Below are 18179 nucleotides of genomic sequence, written 5' to 3'. Positions count from 1 at the left end.
TTTCTTTACGGTTAAGAAAAAAAAGAAGATCACCCGCYGTTCTCACATTTTGTTTAGTAAGGGCTTATGAAACTCTGATTACCGCCGAGCTAAGCACGCTCTCGCGGCGGTCTGTGTGTAACAGGCGGCGGGGGCCGCTGGTGACACCCCTGAGCCCCGCCAAGCCATCCCGCTGGAGGTGGTGACGGCGGCGCCTGGGTGACCCACGCTGGGTGACTCCGCTGCTCCGAGCGTCCGCCGAGAGGGAACGTGCTYGGCCAAGGGGTCCCCTGGAGACCCGGCCCTGCTCCCTCCGTCGGCGTTTTTGGACATTGCCTTYTCCTCTGTGCCCCTAAAGGATCTTCTCCCAGAGCGTCGCTCCACTCCAGCAGCTCAGCTATGAAAACTTCGAGTTATTAAGGACTTGCCCCAGCCACAGAGAGCTGCTAAAGATGTAGCACGGCCTTAAAAATTTTCTTTTAACAGACATCAGGAGACGTTTTAAACCCTCCTGTTTCAAATATAATTACACCGTGGCAAAGTTATTTTTAAGCTGTTCCCATCTCCCGCTGTGAGCTAGGATTAGTCTTTATTTAGCGATGAAGAAGAGCGTCGCGTCTCCTGTCCTGGTTCAACCTCGGAAGCCCGCGATGGGCGCCGTGGCCCGCCGCCGCGCGCCCTGCGCGGCCCCAATTCTGTCTCCATTTCAAGTTCATGTCAAAGCAGCCTTTATACATACACCTGAGAGCCTTCTGGAAGTGATGGTTAAAAGCAAACAAAATATTTTAATTTGGTGATGTTAAAATGGTGGAATTAATTTAAAAATTAATTTGGTACACTACTTATCACTTGGTGGGAAAAAAACAGATATCACAGCTTCACACCTGAATTTATTCTTCAAGCTTAACAAAGCTTTTTGGGCCAGCAATTTTCTTATACAACACAGATCTGACAGAAAATGCAGCAGTCTGAAGAAAATGCATTTGATTTCTGTTGTATTCTATAAATAGCTACATGCCTTGTCTTACAAGCGCTGACATCCTTAAAATCAGTCATCTGTCATCAATGACAACATTCACCAAAGCCAACGGACCTCCTCACTCAACCAGTAACTCCTGAGTACAAGTTTTTGCAGGGATAAGATTCAACTCACAGCACATGTTGGCTTCTGAATCGATAATTAAATCACTTCTTTTTTCAATTTTCAGTTATTGAAAAGAGCAAAGAAAGGTACATATTCAGCTGTCACTTCAGGGAAAAGTACAACTTCTCAAAAAATTATACAGATTTGTTCAGACCTAGAGAAATGCACAGGTTCAAAACAAAAGTTTTCTCAACTTTAAATCTAACCACATGTAGTACCTTTTTTCTATTTTTCTTCTCCTGGTATGACTAATGCTCTTTGTTCATTGATGGCTATATTCTGCATTCCTTGCTTCCTTTTTCTTCCAAGGGAGTTTATCTATTTTTAGAATGTAGATATCAAACTAATTTTTCTTCAAAAGAAGAAATATCAAAAACTGCACAAACAGAGAGGGAAGACAATTAGATCTTGGCAGTCAGTCCTATGCAAGACYGGTATGAACTGGTGAACTTTCACACCCTGAAGTGAGTATATCAGCTAATRGCAGGACAGAATGGGGCAATAATGTGTCTTTTCATTTTACATTCTTCTTGCTTTCCTGCAAATATTACAAGAAGCTTTACGAAGTAATCTGGCTTCTGAGTTGATCTAGATGGCTCAAGAGAGCTTTTGCCTTCTGCTGGAAAATGCCTCATTTTTAAGGTGCTAAAGCTATTTATGACAAGGCCTCACAAGGTCTGTCCGAACTTGCTAACTAACTAGAAGTTTGGCAAGTGTTTCCCTCTGCAAAGGGTTCTGACCACCTGCAACAGCTCTGCATGATGACTTGTTGGTTGTACCTCATGGACAATCTTTCCATCTCACTTCTGAAATACAGCAAAGTCATCAACTATTTTGGATGTTCTTGGGGTTAAATTACACTGATTAAAGGTGTTTCACTGAATTTGAAGGGAAACAGTAACTACTATTGATCACCTCATTACATGTAACTAGCCTAGAAATCAATACAAAGAAGATGCACGATTTGATGGGAATGGAAGTGATGTCATTTCAGAGTCACCTAAATAACAGCAATTTTAAAGCTTCCCATTCAGCAAAATCTATTGCTTGGTTAAAAATTGTTTAGGATGATCACCTTTTCAAAATGAACCAGAAAGACCCTTGCACATACTTGGCAGGGGGCTTCCTTCCCAACTAGTGAGTTACAAACCACTAACCTTTGCTAAGCACCTCTCCATAGCCTGTGCACGCTGTAGGAGTCAACCACAGAATCACATCAACATTTCCCTCATTAAAGAGTTGGGTGCAGTGGCCTGCTAGTCAAATCTTTGTGACATTTGAGTGCATCTTTCTGAGTTACCATATGGGGTCTTGCATTTAATGGGTCCATCCAGAGCTATTCCAAGGTTAGCTCTGCAGGTGCTTTCATGGCAATGGAGAGTGTCTCAGCAGCTTCAATGTAATAATGCCGTTGTGATTCTTTTGATGGAACACACGCTCCTTAACACAGGAAGGAGCTGATATCAGTGCAAGGTGGTGCAGGAATATGAAAAACATATTAGGAAACATGCATCAGTCAATGAAAAAGGTTCTCATTTGCATTATTAGCTTCTACATTGTTTTGCTCTACTTCTCCTTTTCAGTATATGAACACCTTATTCATTTTGCTTTCAGGTTGTGCATTCTACCTAATATAACATTCCTATGAAATCTAAGTTTTCCCATGAAATATGCATATGCAGAACACGCAGCCTTTCCCTCACAAGCTCTTTCTTTTCTCTGGTGCACATAAGGAAGTGTAGGTGAGGCCAAGCAGCAGAATGAAACGTCCCAAGCCACCACTGCTTTGCTCTTTCCTCCAAACCTGGTAAAACTGGATTTTGCTGCTTCAATTTCAAGCTACTTGCTTCTGCTACTGATAGGAGCAGAGGATAGGTCATATCCATCCATGAAGAGCGAAGGTATCAATTCTTGCCTATTTCTCACTTTCTCTTAATCAAGTATTAATTGGGGGTAGCCACTTCACCCTCAGACAACACTTAGCAAAAACGAAAAAAGCTAATGTTCCATGCTTTCAGGAAGGGAATAATAAAGATTGATTTCTTTGTGTGAATTCTTGTAGGCAAAATAAAATAATAACAACAATTTAAAGAGGCTACACCACTCAAATTTGCTTAGCTAAGCCCATTCCATCATGCAACAAATTAAAGGAATGAATCGGAGTGTTCATAGAGCGGACTTTCCTTCCCCTGTTTTTCTTTAACTTGCTGACTTGGGCAAACCACAATTAGAAAAGATGAGGAGCTCTAAGCACACAAGACAAATACTTACACGGGAGTAACTACATTTAAAACAAAGTAAATATGTGTTTGGGTCCTCACTAAGCTGTTTGTGTGTTTAAGTTCTGTGATTTTGGTCTAGCTGACTTGACAAAAAATGATATACTCTGTCACCAGCGATGGCCAGGAATCCTGACTATCCAAGGTCTCTTTTTCACTGTTAAGAAACATAAGCCTGTCTCATGCTGTTGTACCTTTCTTACGACTAGCAGCAGTCTAGAGAGCTATTTCAGGATAGATATGCTACTAAAAATTATCAACAAAACTTTAGAATGTTACAAATGGAGTCTCTTTTCTTCAAAAAAAATTCCCAATACACATCTGTTATATATTACAACATCAGCATATGCATTTAGCTAGCTGAGATGGTGAAAATTTTGGAGTGAAAAATCAGACTGAGCAGAGTTCAGACTCAATAATCCTGCTCTATCCTGAAGGCCAGCGAAGGAGCACCCACTACTGCCTGCTTGGGCACCACACATTACTCGTTGTGTTCAACAGACAGGATTCCTCCTCTGCCAAAGACAGACTACCTCCCAGGGTTAAGGAGATATTTTGTGGTTTTGAAATTCCCTACAAATTAAAATTTAAAACGTTTTTGATTTACCATTCCCTGAGTCTGAGACTCAGATAGTTCATTTAAAAATTTACCCCAAAATTTAGTGTCTGACCAAGTCTCTTCTCAAAGCTACAGCCACAAAGGGAAAAATCTCCTAGCGTTACTAGATCAAATCCAGGAACTAATTTCAACTCAACTACATTCATGACTCATGCTTCATTTTCATAAACTTTAAAGTGATGTACTCTGCAGTCATGAAAACTTGTGAATAGCAATTTTAAGCCRAAATATTTGCTGAAAGTGGATTTCAAAGGAAAGCGTTCTAAGACCTGAAATTCTTTTAGTTGTCAGTCACTCAGCCACAAGAAGTGTTTCAGCTCATTTGGGAAAGACGACCACRATTTTCATGAATAAACTACCACACTGAGTGCTCCTTTTAGAGGGGAACGGAGCATTAGACCTTCTCATCCGTCACCCCCCACAGCCCTGGTAGGTGAACGCTACAATTCAGATCCTAAACTAGGCTCTAAACAAGGTAGGTTCTTGACAAAGYTTGCCCAGACCTATTGCTCTAACTTAAAGATGTTCTCACTGTTCCCTKTAGAGATTTAAACAACAGTCAGTATAATTGAATATATTTTCTTCTGCTTTCTATCGACCTTACACTTGCCATATCAAGATAATAACATTCCTTATAAGTTGCCTGGGGCATTTCTGCAAGGTCAAAAAGACACAAGATACAGCTAGGGATGAACCTAGCTTGAATCACTGCATCCGTTCGTGCTTCGGTGCATCTGCAATGCTGATGGAGACAAATCAAAACTGGTGCACTGGGAATATTGCACTCAACTTCCTAGAAAACAGGGGAAGTGGCATGGTCAGAAAAAGAACCTGCAATGCCACTGAATACCGAACGTCCTGCTTGGGCTACGACCCTGCTAATGTGTATAACAAACAGGACTTAGCCTGCACGTAGGATGCAGACAGAACCACACTGGTGCAAAAAAATTCACATTTGCCAAGAGATGCCACAATTACTGCAGGATGGTGACTTTTTAACAGGATATTCTGCATATTCAGCTGCAAATCTCTTCCCTTCCCCATAGGTTCTCAGGAACACGGACTTGTTGCTTCAGCTTAGAGGGCTCTGCTGACTTCCAACTGGTGACAACTGAAGTTACACTTGAGAAGGAATTTAGGATAATTAATACTGCAGAATTTGGGGGAAGAAGTACGTGAAAAYCACCAACAGATAACATCTTGTGTCTTAAATAACTGCTGTCCACTTGGTGCCACTAAAAACCAGTTATCAGTTCTCTTCTTTTGCTGAAATTACATCTTTATTCACTTTATCGCACTGCAGAACAGGGTGCACGTGCTCTAGAAGGACAGCTAGCCTCAGTGCAATTACAGCTCAGCCCTCGTCTCTGGGCGCCTGAGCCAAAAATCAGTGGCTCTCATGGAAGCATATGGTAAAGCCGTGATACTGCAGTGAATAATGAAGTAGATCTGGTGTTTTCATAAAACAAAGGTCTAAACGGACTTCAAAAAGAAAAGAGAGACAGCATTAGTGCTTGTATTCCATTAGTAACGCCGCAGAATCCTATTTTCTGCTTCTCACACAACTGAATTAAATTCCATTAAAAAAAATGAAGAATTCAATCCTGCCATCTCTTGAAAGGTTTACCTATACAGTGCAAAGCTATGTTGTTGTCACTTGCCATTAAAGATAATCATTCTGGCATGGTTTTCTCTTGCTCGTATTTGTGTTGTTTTACTAGCTCTTCTGTAACACTRTAAGAGGAATTCCAAATTTTAACATAGTTATTAGTCTTGATTTTCAACCTCTCAGCAGAGTTGTTTTCAACAGAGCACAGGGGAGCASGAAGGAGTACGACTCAGACACTGCAGTCGATCGTTACCTCCGAGCACATACACTTAGATTGCTTTTCTTTGATGCTGCTGCCAATTCCATTCACAAGCGTATAAAAAAAGGTCATGACATTTAGAATAACAGTACTCTGGAAATTAAATGTTCCTTTACATTTTTGATTTCTGAAAGTAATTTATTATGGAATAATATTTGAATATGATTGAATGAATGTGTAAAGATTAATGCAAACTGCCTTCAAATTGGAAGTTCGCAGGCACATATATTTAACCTTGTTGTATAATAGGCATAAAAAGTTTATGCAGTAGCTCAAGGAGCTGCATTTCCATTTTGCTGGAAGCATTTGCACTGTAATTCTCCTTAGTATTTTTCCACTGACATGTCTACACAAGGCATGAGGCTTAGCTTTCTATCATCTTCTATATAAGACGATGCTGTATTTGAATGGACAAACTTGGCATCTAAACAAGGAGGAGAAACAGTCTCTCTGCTGTCTACATMGTTCTTTCACACCAATTTTTTGTATAAAAAAATCAATCTACTGTTTTTTATGCCAATTCAGCAACATAAATGAAACCATAGTACTGTATCAGGAAATTAAAAGAATTTTAGGTTAAGACTAGATAAAACACTAGGACACCAAGTAACCAAAATGCTAGTCAGATACTCCAGACTGAGAGGTCTGGAGGTCTGAAGAAGGGGAAACCACCCTCGTGATGCTGTGACCAGGCAGGCTTCATGGTTGTGTAATGTTCTGCGATGCGATTGCCTTGTGCACCCCACACACGTCAGCTTAGACATTATTCAGGGCTTATTTCTCCAAAACCAGGTGACACTACTTGTTGAACAAAAAGGAGAATCTTCACAAAATGTTGTACTATTGAGAGTTTCTCTGTGGTCAGCAACTAGAACTCACAATTCTCACAAAAACCTGGCTAGCATCCAGACTGCAAAGGGCAGACACACACAATACAACACTCCTCTTCAGATTCTGCTAAAATTGCACCTGGTTATAATATATCTGGGTATACAGAATTTACTTGTGAGTTCTCAGGTAAACTTCTGGGAGCTCTTTGCTAAAAGATCAACAGCACAAAAATATTTGGTTTGAGACTCCCTTATACTCCGTGGGCCAGCTGAAGAGAYGAAGTGTTAAGAGAGGAGCCTGAGTAAGTAAATTTAAGGAAGTCTTAATTGGTGTTACTGGCATGTTCAAAGATCCAGAGGAAAATTTAAGATAAATTGGGTTAGAACGTTCCTTCGTTATTGATTATTTGAGTCTCAACACCGAATTCTTTTGTGGGCCTTTTGCTAATGAAGTCCATGGAGGTTTGCCCACTAACACAGTGATTCAACTTCTCTCCCTGGATTTATACGGCCAGAACGTGCTGCTCTTCTGCTTGCTGAATGCCCAATGAAGATCTATGAACTGCTTGGCTGCAGATTAACGAAGCAAGTGTCTAAAGAGGAAACAGGGCTGTCATCCGACAAGGACGCTGCGCCACCTTCAGTGGACTCCCTTCTGGCTTATTTTWTGAGCTCATGACAATTTTGGATAGAAGCTTCTCTTTAATGCGTCACCCTAAAATGTGGTGATATGGAAGCAGCTGTTAAAAGATACAGTATAGAGTTTAATCCAAATGATGCCACCATTTATAAATCGCATGGATATGCTCATCTGTACCTATCTGCTCTGGGAGCAGATCCTTTACGCCTCCTGAGAACCTGGCTACTCCACGAGTGGCACCGGGCCAACCTACAACAGCAGSGGCTGCTGCCTTGTGCTTTGGGAAGCTGCATCACACCATCGAGAAGATTTCAGCGCCTATCCCAGAAAGCAATAGCCAATGATACAGCAGAAGATGATATTACTAAGAATTTTTTGTGTATATGCACACACATATTCACTTGTGCACCTGTACCAGTATGTTGCAGGCTTAGGAGCAGCTCCTCTGCACACTCTCGATGCAGGAGATGCCTAGTGTAGTATTTTGAACATTTCTATATACACTTGATGAAGATCTTCTGTATCTCCTAGGTGACTGTGCTCCTTCAAGAGGGCAGATGCAAACCTGCAGAGCACTCGCTCCATGCYACCCCAGAGATGGCAGAAGTAAGGCTATCATTTAATAGCCTTGTTCCTGCTGCCGTCTCCAGGGCAGTGGCATGAGTACTGTTAACTCAAATTTGGCCTCAGGAGAAAGCATTCAGGAAAGCTGCTTCACAGATCACCCCATCCATTAAACTAACGGCTAGAGTTCTGAGTAAAGCAAAATAAGAGCCTGGGCTTCAGAATACATATACCCTGTCAAATTGCATTTATCAAGATAAGGGTTATTAGAATCTTTTTTCTCTTGTGTGAATGAAATTGTAACTTAAAATGTCACTGAAGATTTATTAATCTGATACTCCTTCTGATAAGGGCAAAAAAGAGGGCATATAGGCAGCAGGGTATGAGAAGAAAAGTATGTTTGTGCCTGGCTGCAAGAGAGAAAATATGAATAAGGCAATTTATCAGCAAGTATTCTGTAACCAAAAGATTCAAACCACATAAAGCAATATTAAAGTTATATACTGATTTCAGAGCCTTCCATCTAAAATGCTTCATCTGAGTTTGATAGGTATGCAGAAAAATGCCAGTAATTTACCAAAGATGGAATAAACCTGCATTTTTGAAATCTAGGCTGTAGAATCACTCTTTGTTCCAGAAAGCAGATGAATCATTATAGCTTAAGCACGATACTAAGTTTCCTGAAGGAATTTTGGTACTTAAAAATCCCCAGCAATAATGGGAGTGTTGTTAAAGAGCGCAGCTCCAGTTAAGTTCTGCTGGAAGGAGCAAAAACTTCTGATGGCTTCAACTGGAATTTTGTATGCGCGTACGTAACAGAGAAAGGGAGAAAGGCAGGCAGGGAGGCGGGCAAAGCCTTGCGGAATCTGATCTCCTCCTAACGCCGTAAAGGAAACTCCAGCACTGTTTACCTATTTGCATGCAATTTATAGGCAATGATCTTCAGATTCTAATCGTTCAGGGGTTTAGGAATGCGCTTCACCACAGGCAGATTGATCATTTCCTTGAAGTTAAGCACATATGTAAGGGTTTTGCAGGACCAAAATGGAATTTGCCCTGAGTACAAGCCCGCCAAAGTGCTGCCCCGGAAAGCTCCTTTGCCAGGTCACCCATGCTGCCCTTCTGCCTGTTCCCCTGAAGCCTTCAAGCGAAAACTGGTGACATTGTACAAGAGGCTAAAGTATGTGACCACCACCAGCAGCACCACCARTGTTTAACGTTTTTTTTTCTTTCCCTGTTTCTATCTTTCTACTGTTAGGATGTGTCCCTACAGACATAGGAGTAACATCAAAGAGAGATTCTCAAATACTTTGGGGTCAAGCAGACTGCTGTCAAAGCTTCATCCTTTTTGCATTCCACATGTAAGTGCACAGGGCAAACAAACACATTTCACTGCTTAAYGTGACACAGCAAACCCCGTGTAAATCACCACTTTGCCCTTGTGAGCTATTAGTAGCGACATGAGGCCAGCAGCTGACAGTGATTTAACTCTATTAGCACTGCTCCTAAGGGGGAGAAGACAACACYGTCTTTAGAAGGCTAATATTCACATTGCTGTAGCTGCTCCCACCAGCAYATCTGCACTGATTTTAAGAAACCACAGTCACTTCTCACTTCCAAAGGGCTTTGACATAACAGGGTTGAAGTTCCTTGACAAAACCTGGCTGTGGCACCTGTCCTGCTTTTGCCRGTGTTTTGCTCTTAGTCAATCTATTCTTCAAGAACTAATTCCCTCTGGACGTGGTCACTCTTAGACAGTTTGTGGTTACCTCCTTGGGGAAGAGCTGAGGGAGTAAATCAGCTCACCAGGTTCACAGACCTAAATACAGCATTGCTAAAGAGCTGTAAGACAACAGCCGTTGGTGATGGGACTCTAATCTCTAATCTAGTTTTATATGGCATCATTTATGATGAGTTTGTTGCCGCATAGTAACTCGTGTACCATCAGCCAAACAATTTTATGTATAAATACAGATACACGCACATAGTTAATATTTGTTCAATTTCTAACGTTAGTAACGGTAACAAGAATGGTAATACAGCTCCTAAGTAACATGTGTTTGTGAGTGTGTGYCTATGCAACTTTAAACATCTTTTTGGATTATATACAGAAAAATCCATTTAGCTACTGATATATACACATATTTTCATTGAGAGGGACTGTTTATACAAAGTAATRAACTCTCAAGTAATTTTTCTCTTTTCTGTCTTCTTTCATAAGGTTTCAATATTTTTATTCAAAGTATTTTAACTCAAAAGAGGTAAATCATAAGCCAGAACTCAGTTTTCCTATGACACTCTCTATTGAGTCAGAGCTAGTTTTGCTGCAGGTATGATGTYTGAAAGCACTTCATGCTAGTTGTATTGTAGCTGATAATACGGCTTCAGCATTTTCTCAAAAAGCGTTACAAAATTTCCTAGAAAAGATCCATTTTTCTTAAGGTTTTCTGAGAACAAAGCAGGAACCACTCAATCAGTTAGAACTTCATTAACAGGCCAACTCACCAGCCTTCTCCGTCCTGTGTTTTGGATTTTCAGGTCCCRGAAGGCAGGGGCAGGGTCCTTCGCATCGGGCTGTGATGGCTTTGCCAGAAGTACACGCATGAAACTCCAACTTGCACTGGAATCATAAAAAGGCAAGAACGTGTTTTGAATGAGGCCAAGATAARAAAGCAGCAGCTGTGGATTAAATGAGAAATTGCATTTAGCAACAATGGCATTGGACAGATTGCAAAACCTCAGTTTCTATTGAAAACGTCACTGTTCTTATTATTACAGATAATAATAACAACTACTTCCTATCCAGCATTTGGCACCGCCACTTTTAAATGTGCCTCATGAAGCGTTATTGTTCCCTGCTTACAGATATGGAATTTGCAGCATGGAAAGTTGAAATGATTTCTTCCAGGTCACCCGAGCAACCAGTGGCAAAGCTGGGAAGCCAGCACAACGCGCTCCTCCCCGTGCTGCCGCRCCATGTTTCACCCGCGAACGGTGAAGAATCATGTCATTTACGACTTGTTTCTTGGTTGATATCACAACAGGTTTATTAGCCTGGTCTCTGGAGGAGCTGGGAGCTCTCAGCTTCCACTGAAGGCAATGGGCCTCATCTGGCTCCTTTGGAGTAACATCAGTGACCATTGCAACAGTAGGAACTGGGGGAAATCAGCTCTTCTGCACAGGAAATGCTTAGCAAAGAGACTCAGTCTCTAGCTGATGGGACCGGATCTTGTCAATATGTTGACTTCTCTGAACAAGGAGGAAATTATAAATCATTCCTATAATGACCATAAATTGCCTTAACAGCCCAATCCTAAAAGTTACCACCCATCATGCAACCAAATCCAGAAATACATTGAAATCGTAAAGCACCAGAAGATCGAAGATTAAGCTACGAGCAGCACGTTATACTCCTCTCTATCTGCGTTATTGTTGCTTGTCCCTTTCTCTCCCTAAAACCTCGGCAGCCGGGCTTTACAGCACCTCCTGACAACCACCGCATTCGAACCATGCGGGCCAGCGGGACGTATGCAGGCTTGGACAAACGAGGCAATTCAGTGGAATTAATATTGCAAAAGCATGCTAGTTAAAAAGCCCAGATTTATACCATACTGACTATTCATAGCCTTTGCTGTTTGCATGACGTGTATTTTATTGCTGACTTCCTCTAAGAGCTCCCTGTCTGTGCAGTTGTTCTCTCCCTGCAGTTACGGCCTCGAGGATGCTTTCCCAGACCGCCYGCAGCACTACGACTGCTGGAGACTGGACCAACGTACTCCTAAAATGGAGTAAAAGAAAACACCTCACCGGAGCAAAAATGTGCAGGATGTTCGCTTTGTAGACACCTGAAGAGCTGAATTCATTCCCATTTTTTCCCCTCGTTGAGCACTGATTTTGCCAGAGCAGGGTCTGAGGCTTTCAATACAAGGGGGAGTTCTGCCCGGAGCAGGGAGGCTGGTGCTCTCCCCTGCAGCGACCGCCTCCCGCCAGGCGAACCTGGAAACGTGGGGCTCTAAAATCCCTTTAATAGGGATCGGGTGTATTACAGGATTTTTTCTTTCGTTTAAAAGTAGGTCAGCGTGCATACACAGTGTGACACAGCGTGTTCTGAACTGTGCAGGCATCTTTAAAGGCCGAAGGACAGGCGGCGTGAGACCAGAAGGTTACCCAAGGCGGAAGCAGTGGGCAACTGGAGCTGGTATAGCAACCGCCGCCGAACAAAATCACAGCAGCATCTTCTGTTATTTCAGTACAGTGGAAGCCAAGAGAACAGAACAGGATGTTGTTAGAAGATAAATGCCTCCTGCTTTGAAAATACTGCAAATATCTTGGCTTTGCCTCTGTTTATTTTTGTTAAAAGGGTTCATCTTTGCCCAGGCTTTAATCTAGCAGCAGGAGACCATTATCCTGTGCCTGCATCCTACTCTGTCAATGTTATCTCCTGGGCCATTTTGAACTTCAATGCACCCTGGTGGCTGCACGCTCTGTGTGATGTTCTGCCTTTCTGATTTAGAAAATGCACGGACACACGCACAAGCATGTGGTTTTGCTTAGCTTGCGCTTTGCTTATTTCTTGCAAGACTGTAGGGAATATAAATACTTATTTTTCATCTCTCAGCTCCACAAACACACTTGCTTAATCAATGCTGTCTGCTCAGAACACAAACACAACAGAGAACACATCAGAAGCAAAGGAGAAGGCTCGGAGTGCGCTGTCCAGAAAAAGGAAACTCTGCTTCTGCAGCCTATTCTGATAGTCAAGATGTTGCTGAGAGCTCACTCATCAATCTTTTTCCTGCAGTAGGAGTTGACGATTTAATTCCTTACACAACATCAATTAGCTACATACTTTATTACGCATAATAAACATAAATTATGTATCTAAGCATTACAAATTATACTTCCAAACCACCTTTAAGATGATAAGGCCCATTTCAAGCCCATTACTGCGTGTAGCCAAGAAAGTTTTGCACGTGGGAAGAGCAAGGCAAATTTTTCCTCAGCTTTCTTAATGATTGATAAAAACAGCTACTAAAAAGCTAAAATAAAGCAAAAAAGAAACTGATTAAAAAGGGCAATTTCTATGATTGGAACACGCAGGGTAAGAACGAGAGCTGCTCTCCGGGGTCTGAACTGCCTTTGTTTACTACGAACCCCAAGGCCCACATAAACATCTCTAAACCTTTTCACTGCAAATGCAAAATCAGCTCTGTTATTTGTTGCTAAATGTATATGGAGATCAATAAAATATATGAGGGGAGAAGCAGTTCAACATATTCATGGAAAATTCATAAATTAATTTATTCAACTAAGATGTGGGAAATCATTGCAGAGAGTGTTTTGGCTAAAGTGTTCCCCAGAGAATCCACTACTCAGATAATGATTCTCTCTTTATTGTCAGTGAATCTACAGCAATGTGTTTTGCATAAGCACTCACATTTGAGAGAGAAAGAAAATAGCTACACAAAATTTATTCCCAGCTATTTTATTCCTGTCAGTCTCCAGCTTATGGTTCCTCCTAGAGGAAAATCTAGATATTTCTTAATGATAGAATAAAACAGCGTATCTCTCTGCCATGTTTTACACCGGCTTTCCACTTTTGGCAGCCAGGTTTTGCTCTAACTTGCATGTAATATTGCTGAATTCACGAGTCACYGTGGTCTTTATCCAGGGGTGGGTATTTGACTACGGGAAGTCTATGTGGTCAGCCTAGTACAGCCTCAAGCCCGCAGGAGAGCCTTGAAGAGCTCTGCTTCCTGACACGAGAAACCTGAGCATTTGCTTAAGATGCTGTCCGAGTAACGCAGCCATGGGCTGAAGCGGGCACTCGTCACGTGGATGCAGACAGGGATCGTTCCTCCACTGGTCCTAGGTGGCCTGGGATGCATTCTCATGCGACTCTCGTGCTACTGGTCGTGGGGCCAGAGAGAGGATGGACAACTGGAGCGCGCTGTGTGCTGGTGATTGCACAACCAAACGAATATGCAAGGGCACAAGGAAAGGGCGTGCTTGACCGGAGCTTGGCTTGGCGATGGCTCTCCGAGACTCTCATCTTGGCTTGTAAAAGTTACAACACAAAACCTATCTTTTAAAATCTTTTGCAGTCATGTTGCTACAGGAGAACATGATAACTTCCAGACTTTTACTTGCTTCTCTCACTAACTGAAATGGAAGTTAGCATGGAGGGAAGAGGTCTAAGCATAGCTTTTTGGTAGAAGCATGAAGGAACTTGCAGACAATACATATGATGGAAAATAAACTATCATGAAATCTCTTTCTCAAAAGACTGGCTCAAAGTTAGAATTGGAGGTTAAATTTTACAGTATACTACTTAAAATGTAATTTAAAATACTGAAATATTACATCTTACTAATAGCAGTGGCCTTAAAACTCTAGTGCTCAACAGTGCTTTTGCCTGGAGCAACACCGTACGTTCTTCAGCGTCCTGCTAAAGCTTCTCGCGTTGCCACRGGGAGTTATTTCAGTGCAGCTTGTTTTATGGTGCATCTTTTGTTCATTCACAATACGTCTCTTCTAAACCTCAGATACAAATAACAAAAGCTCGTTATTTTCTGCCTTATCTTTTACTTACTACCTGCCACTGGCAGAAGTTAAAACTTCCTGAAATTACAGCATATATAATATATATTTAATCCAGACCTCCTTTATATCAGTATTTTTTTTCCTACCTATCTGTCTTAGCAGATAATTAGACTCCATTGGAGTTCAGACATCCATTTGAGAGGGATTGTTTGTTTACATGCTTTAAAGCACTGTTTGCCATTACTTCCTTAGCTAGGACTGTTATCAGTATTTTCTTTATAAGCCTCTGCTTCCAGTTTTCATCAGATGGAGAAAAAATTATTATGTTTGGAACACAGTGACTCAGCCCAAGAGACTTTTTTTTTTCTTTTTCATAACTTGGCACAATAAAAACCAGTTCAGTATCTTTTCTKTAACTCATGAGAAGAGAAATTTCACTGCATCCTGCTGAACATGGGCCTGGAGAACAACGTTTTTCAAAGGGAATTCTGCAAACTTTTCAGGCTCTTTGAAACTCGACATCCTGCAAACAGAGTCCAGCTGGGGCAGTCTGGTGACAGCAAAGTCAACCACGTGCRTTCAGAAGAGCAAGGCCCTAGTGCCCACCTGAAATTCTGACATGAGCCTTGAATTTTGGGCTATGTGATGGGGCAGTGTCCTCCCCTAGCTCTCCTCTCCCACTGCCATGCACTTCCACAGCCCTTTTTCTGCTCTACAAGCTGAGGACTTGCACCAGCCGTGCTGCCRCGGGCTCTGGGGAAGGAGAGGGGCTCAGGGGAAGAGCGCTGTACTGAGAAGACAGGTCAAACTCTCATGACTTGGGTGGCCTTAATCCACCCTAAAGCAGCCACTCCACAGCCTGACTGTCTTTTGGTTGACTGATGTGTCATTTCTCCAGGCACACGCTYGCTGTGTTGCTTCTACTTGAACGGTTATCTCCTTACGGCAGGACCGTCTTTGTGCCCCCTATGGCTCAGCTCTGCTCAGGATGGGACTGACAGGTGTTACGGCAATAAAAATAACAGATGGGCTGAAAAGAAAGTAATTTGTTTTCTTTTAGAAGAGTTGCCAGGCTAACATACAACAATTTACCTTGGCAACACAGATCTACAAAGCTGTCTAAAAAAAAAAAAAAAACTCTTAAGATATCTGGAGCTCGAATGAAGAGCCCTGTTCTTCTTACAAGAATACAGAGCTGCCACTAATATTAATGGGAGTTAAACATGCATGTCACAGGTGCAATAAACTCTAATTAACACAATCTATTGTGTAAATACATATTGAGCCAATTTTGAAATGTGTACTAGCCATAGTTCTGAAGAACATACAGTTGGAGATTCCCATTTTTGATAGAAATAACATGAAGGATCTTATCATCTCAGGTATACAAACGTACTTGAGAAAGGCTCTCATCGCATGCTTAGACAACAGGCTCGTAGTTCTTAATGTGAAAGAAAAAGGAAAGCAGAGATTTAAAAGAATGCCGTTCCCCGAGCTCAGAAAGTGTGGGTGATTCAGTAGGGCTAGTGCTCGCAGGCACGGTGAACGGTCTCTGCGTTCGAGTGCAGATCAAGGAGACAAGCAGGTACAACTGCAGACTGCCCTCGCAGACAGAGTGAAATCAGCTAATCTGCAGACTTCTGGACAGACCACTTACGGACAAAATTCTCTTTAATAGCAAATGAATTGCCCTGAGAAATAGCTGGCAATCAGCTCACTCAATGCAAAGCAGTTAATTGCATTAGCTAGACGACAGGGCATATAAGGTCACAGCAACAGATACAGGAGGCTGAAGATGTTGTAATAAAAGCATGTGTTTGTTCACAAAAGGGCAAMAGCAAAATAGTTTCATGTACCAAAATCTGATATGTGGTACAGAAATTACATTTGCTTCTTTTTCAAGCAATTCAAAAGTCCAATTCWGGGAACACCTAGGCTCATGATCCTACCAGAAATTTGCTTGTTTGAGCATCTGGGGTCAAGCAGGGCTGCAACTTGACCTAGAAGAAAAGTCAATTTGTAGGTGGGAACATTTGGGAAATGGTGATTCAGACCTCTCCACTGTTGGGAGAGGCTAACACGAATTAAAATCCAAATGAAGGCAAAGCATTTCTGTAATCATGAATGGGCAAGTTGAAATAAAGACACTCGTCCCTCCTCCTCGAGGCACACAGTGCCAGCCTGCGTTAAATCCGCAAACAACCCTCTTTGCTTTTGTTTCTGCCTCTTAGCAGCTAACTAGGAAACAGCCTCTGCACAGGAAGAGCACACCAGCCTCCTCYGCCAGCGAAGTCCAGGGGGAAAGCTGGGCTTCAGCCTGGGGTTGGATTTTAGTGGCTCTAGATATCATTTTTGAGTACCAGGGTCATGCCCGCACCCTGAGCAACCTAAGCTGGTTCCTTGCACACGAACACGAGGACCGAAGTGCTGTGCTGATGCACAGATGCGCACCCCAGGACCCAGCAGGGGCTGGGCACCGGGGCTGCTCCGGGCACACGGGCGCTCGCTGCTGCAGGTTGGCACCATCTTGGTGATCCCTGCAGGATGCTTCATTGCTCTGCCTAATCATACGCTGTGCATGGTAACCATCGTGTGAACTGTCTTTGGAGATGCTAATTCTCCACTCAAACATTTGCAAGATCAGAATCCAAATGCAAATGTAGCCAGCAATGCTGGCTTGTTTCAAAACAAATGCATCTTATAGCTCATATTTTATATTTACCTACAGAAATAATACTCAAATGTATTTCCTGTTGCTAAATGTCTAATTTTCTTCCTGCAGGATTTGCATGATAGCTAGCTGCACAGGGAAATTTTTGCCTTCCCATACACTAACCCACCACATCCTCAGATGCACACATTAAACTCGCTTTCCTACCGCATTTGTTTTTTTTCATTTCTGTATTTCTTATGTTGTTTTTGTGTCTACGCAATTATTCTTTATTCTAACTCTCCATAATCACAAGTTGAGACTTCATGGCTAACATCATTGTTCAAAGTGGAAAGAAGCTACTTCAAATGTTTTAATAGAGCAAAGCCATCTCAGGATAAATGCAAAGAAAACCAGACGAAAACAATTGGAGATTTGGAACGATCGATGCTGCTTGAAATGTACTGCCATGTAATTGAGATGCATTCGCATTCTGTAGCCATTTACTGATCACATGAGAACAATGATTTGTCATTTTTACTCACTTTAAATTACAGAAGGCAGTTTAATTTCTCTCATGGAGACAACACATCAGATAACGTGAACGTAATCAAGAGGTAACGATCTGTGGCTCTACGCACATACAGATACTCCAGTTACCAGCTAAACAACAGCCTACACATGGCAGAGGGAAGGCAATGCCAGACATTTAGATCCCCAAGCACAGGGTCTCTACCGGGCAATGATGCTCTAAACAGAGCAACGTAGCTGAGATAGCAACTCTATCAATCTAGATGATCAGATGCAGCAATGCTCCATCTACTCAGTCAGTCTCAGATCCATCTGTCCATTCCCGGGCAAAAAAGCAGCTTCTGGTGACTGTTACAAAGGGCAGGTATGTTCTCTTCAGGCTTTTATGCAAGTAGTATGACAGTGATACTTCACAGCCAACTCCCCCCTTCAGTCAGTAATTCCAGTGTCATATGTCACCTGCAGAGTTGCCCTATGAGAACTGTGGCACAAGAGCTTAAAGTAAGGAATTAAGCACTGGCATTAGGTGAGG

At 42.1% G+C, this 18179-nt stretch overlaps 1 protein-coding gene across 1 annotated transcript in view; it reads right to left on the bottom strand.

Annotated features, from left to right (window-relative positions):
• Window positions 1-18179, bottom strand: part of SPOCK1 (SPARC (osteonectin), cwcv and kazal like domains proteoglycan 1) — a 311992-nt gene that overhangs the window by 51004 nt on the left and 242809 nt on the right. The window contains exon 6 of the mRNA XM_085312830.1: window positions 10429-10543. Within this exon, the coding sequence (XP_085168956.1) occupies window positions 10429-10543 (115 nt within the window). The remainder of the gene's footprint in view (window positions 1-10428; window positions 10544-18179) is intronic.

Source organism: Rhea americana, unplaced genomic scaffold (genome assembly GCF_003343005.1).
Source record: "Rhea americana isolate MKP2758 unplaced genomic scaffold, rheAme1 scaffold_37, whole genome shotgun sequence".
Taxonomy (NCBI): Eukaryota; Metazoa; Chordata; class Aves; order Rheiformes; family Rheidae; genus Rhea; species Rhea americana.
Note: the sequence above shows the minus strand (reverse complement) of the source record. Positions and strands in the feature narration are given on the sequence as shown.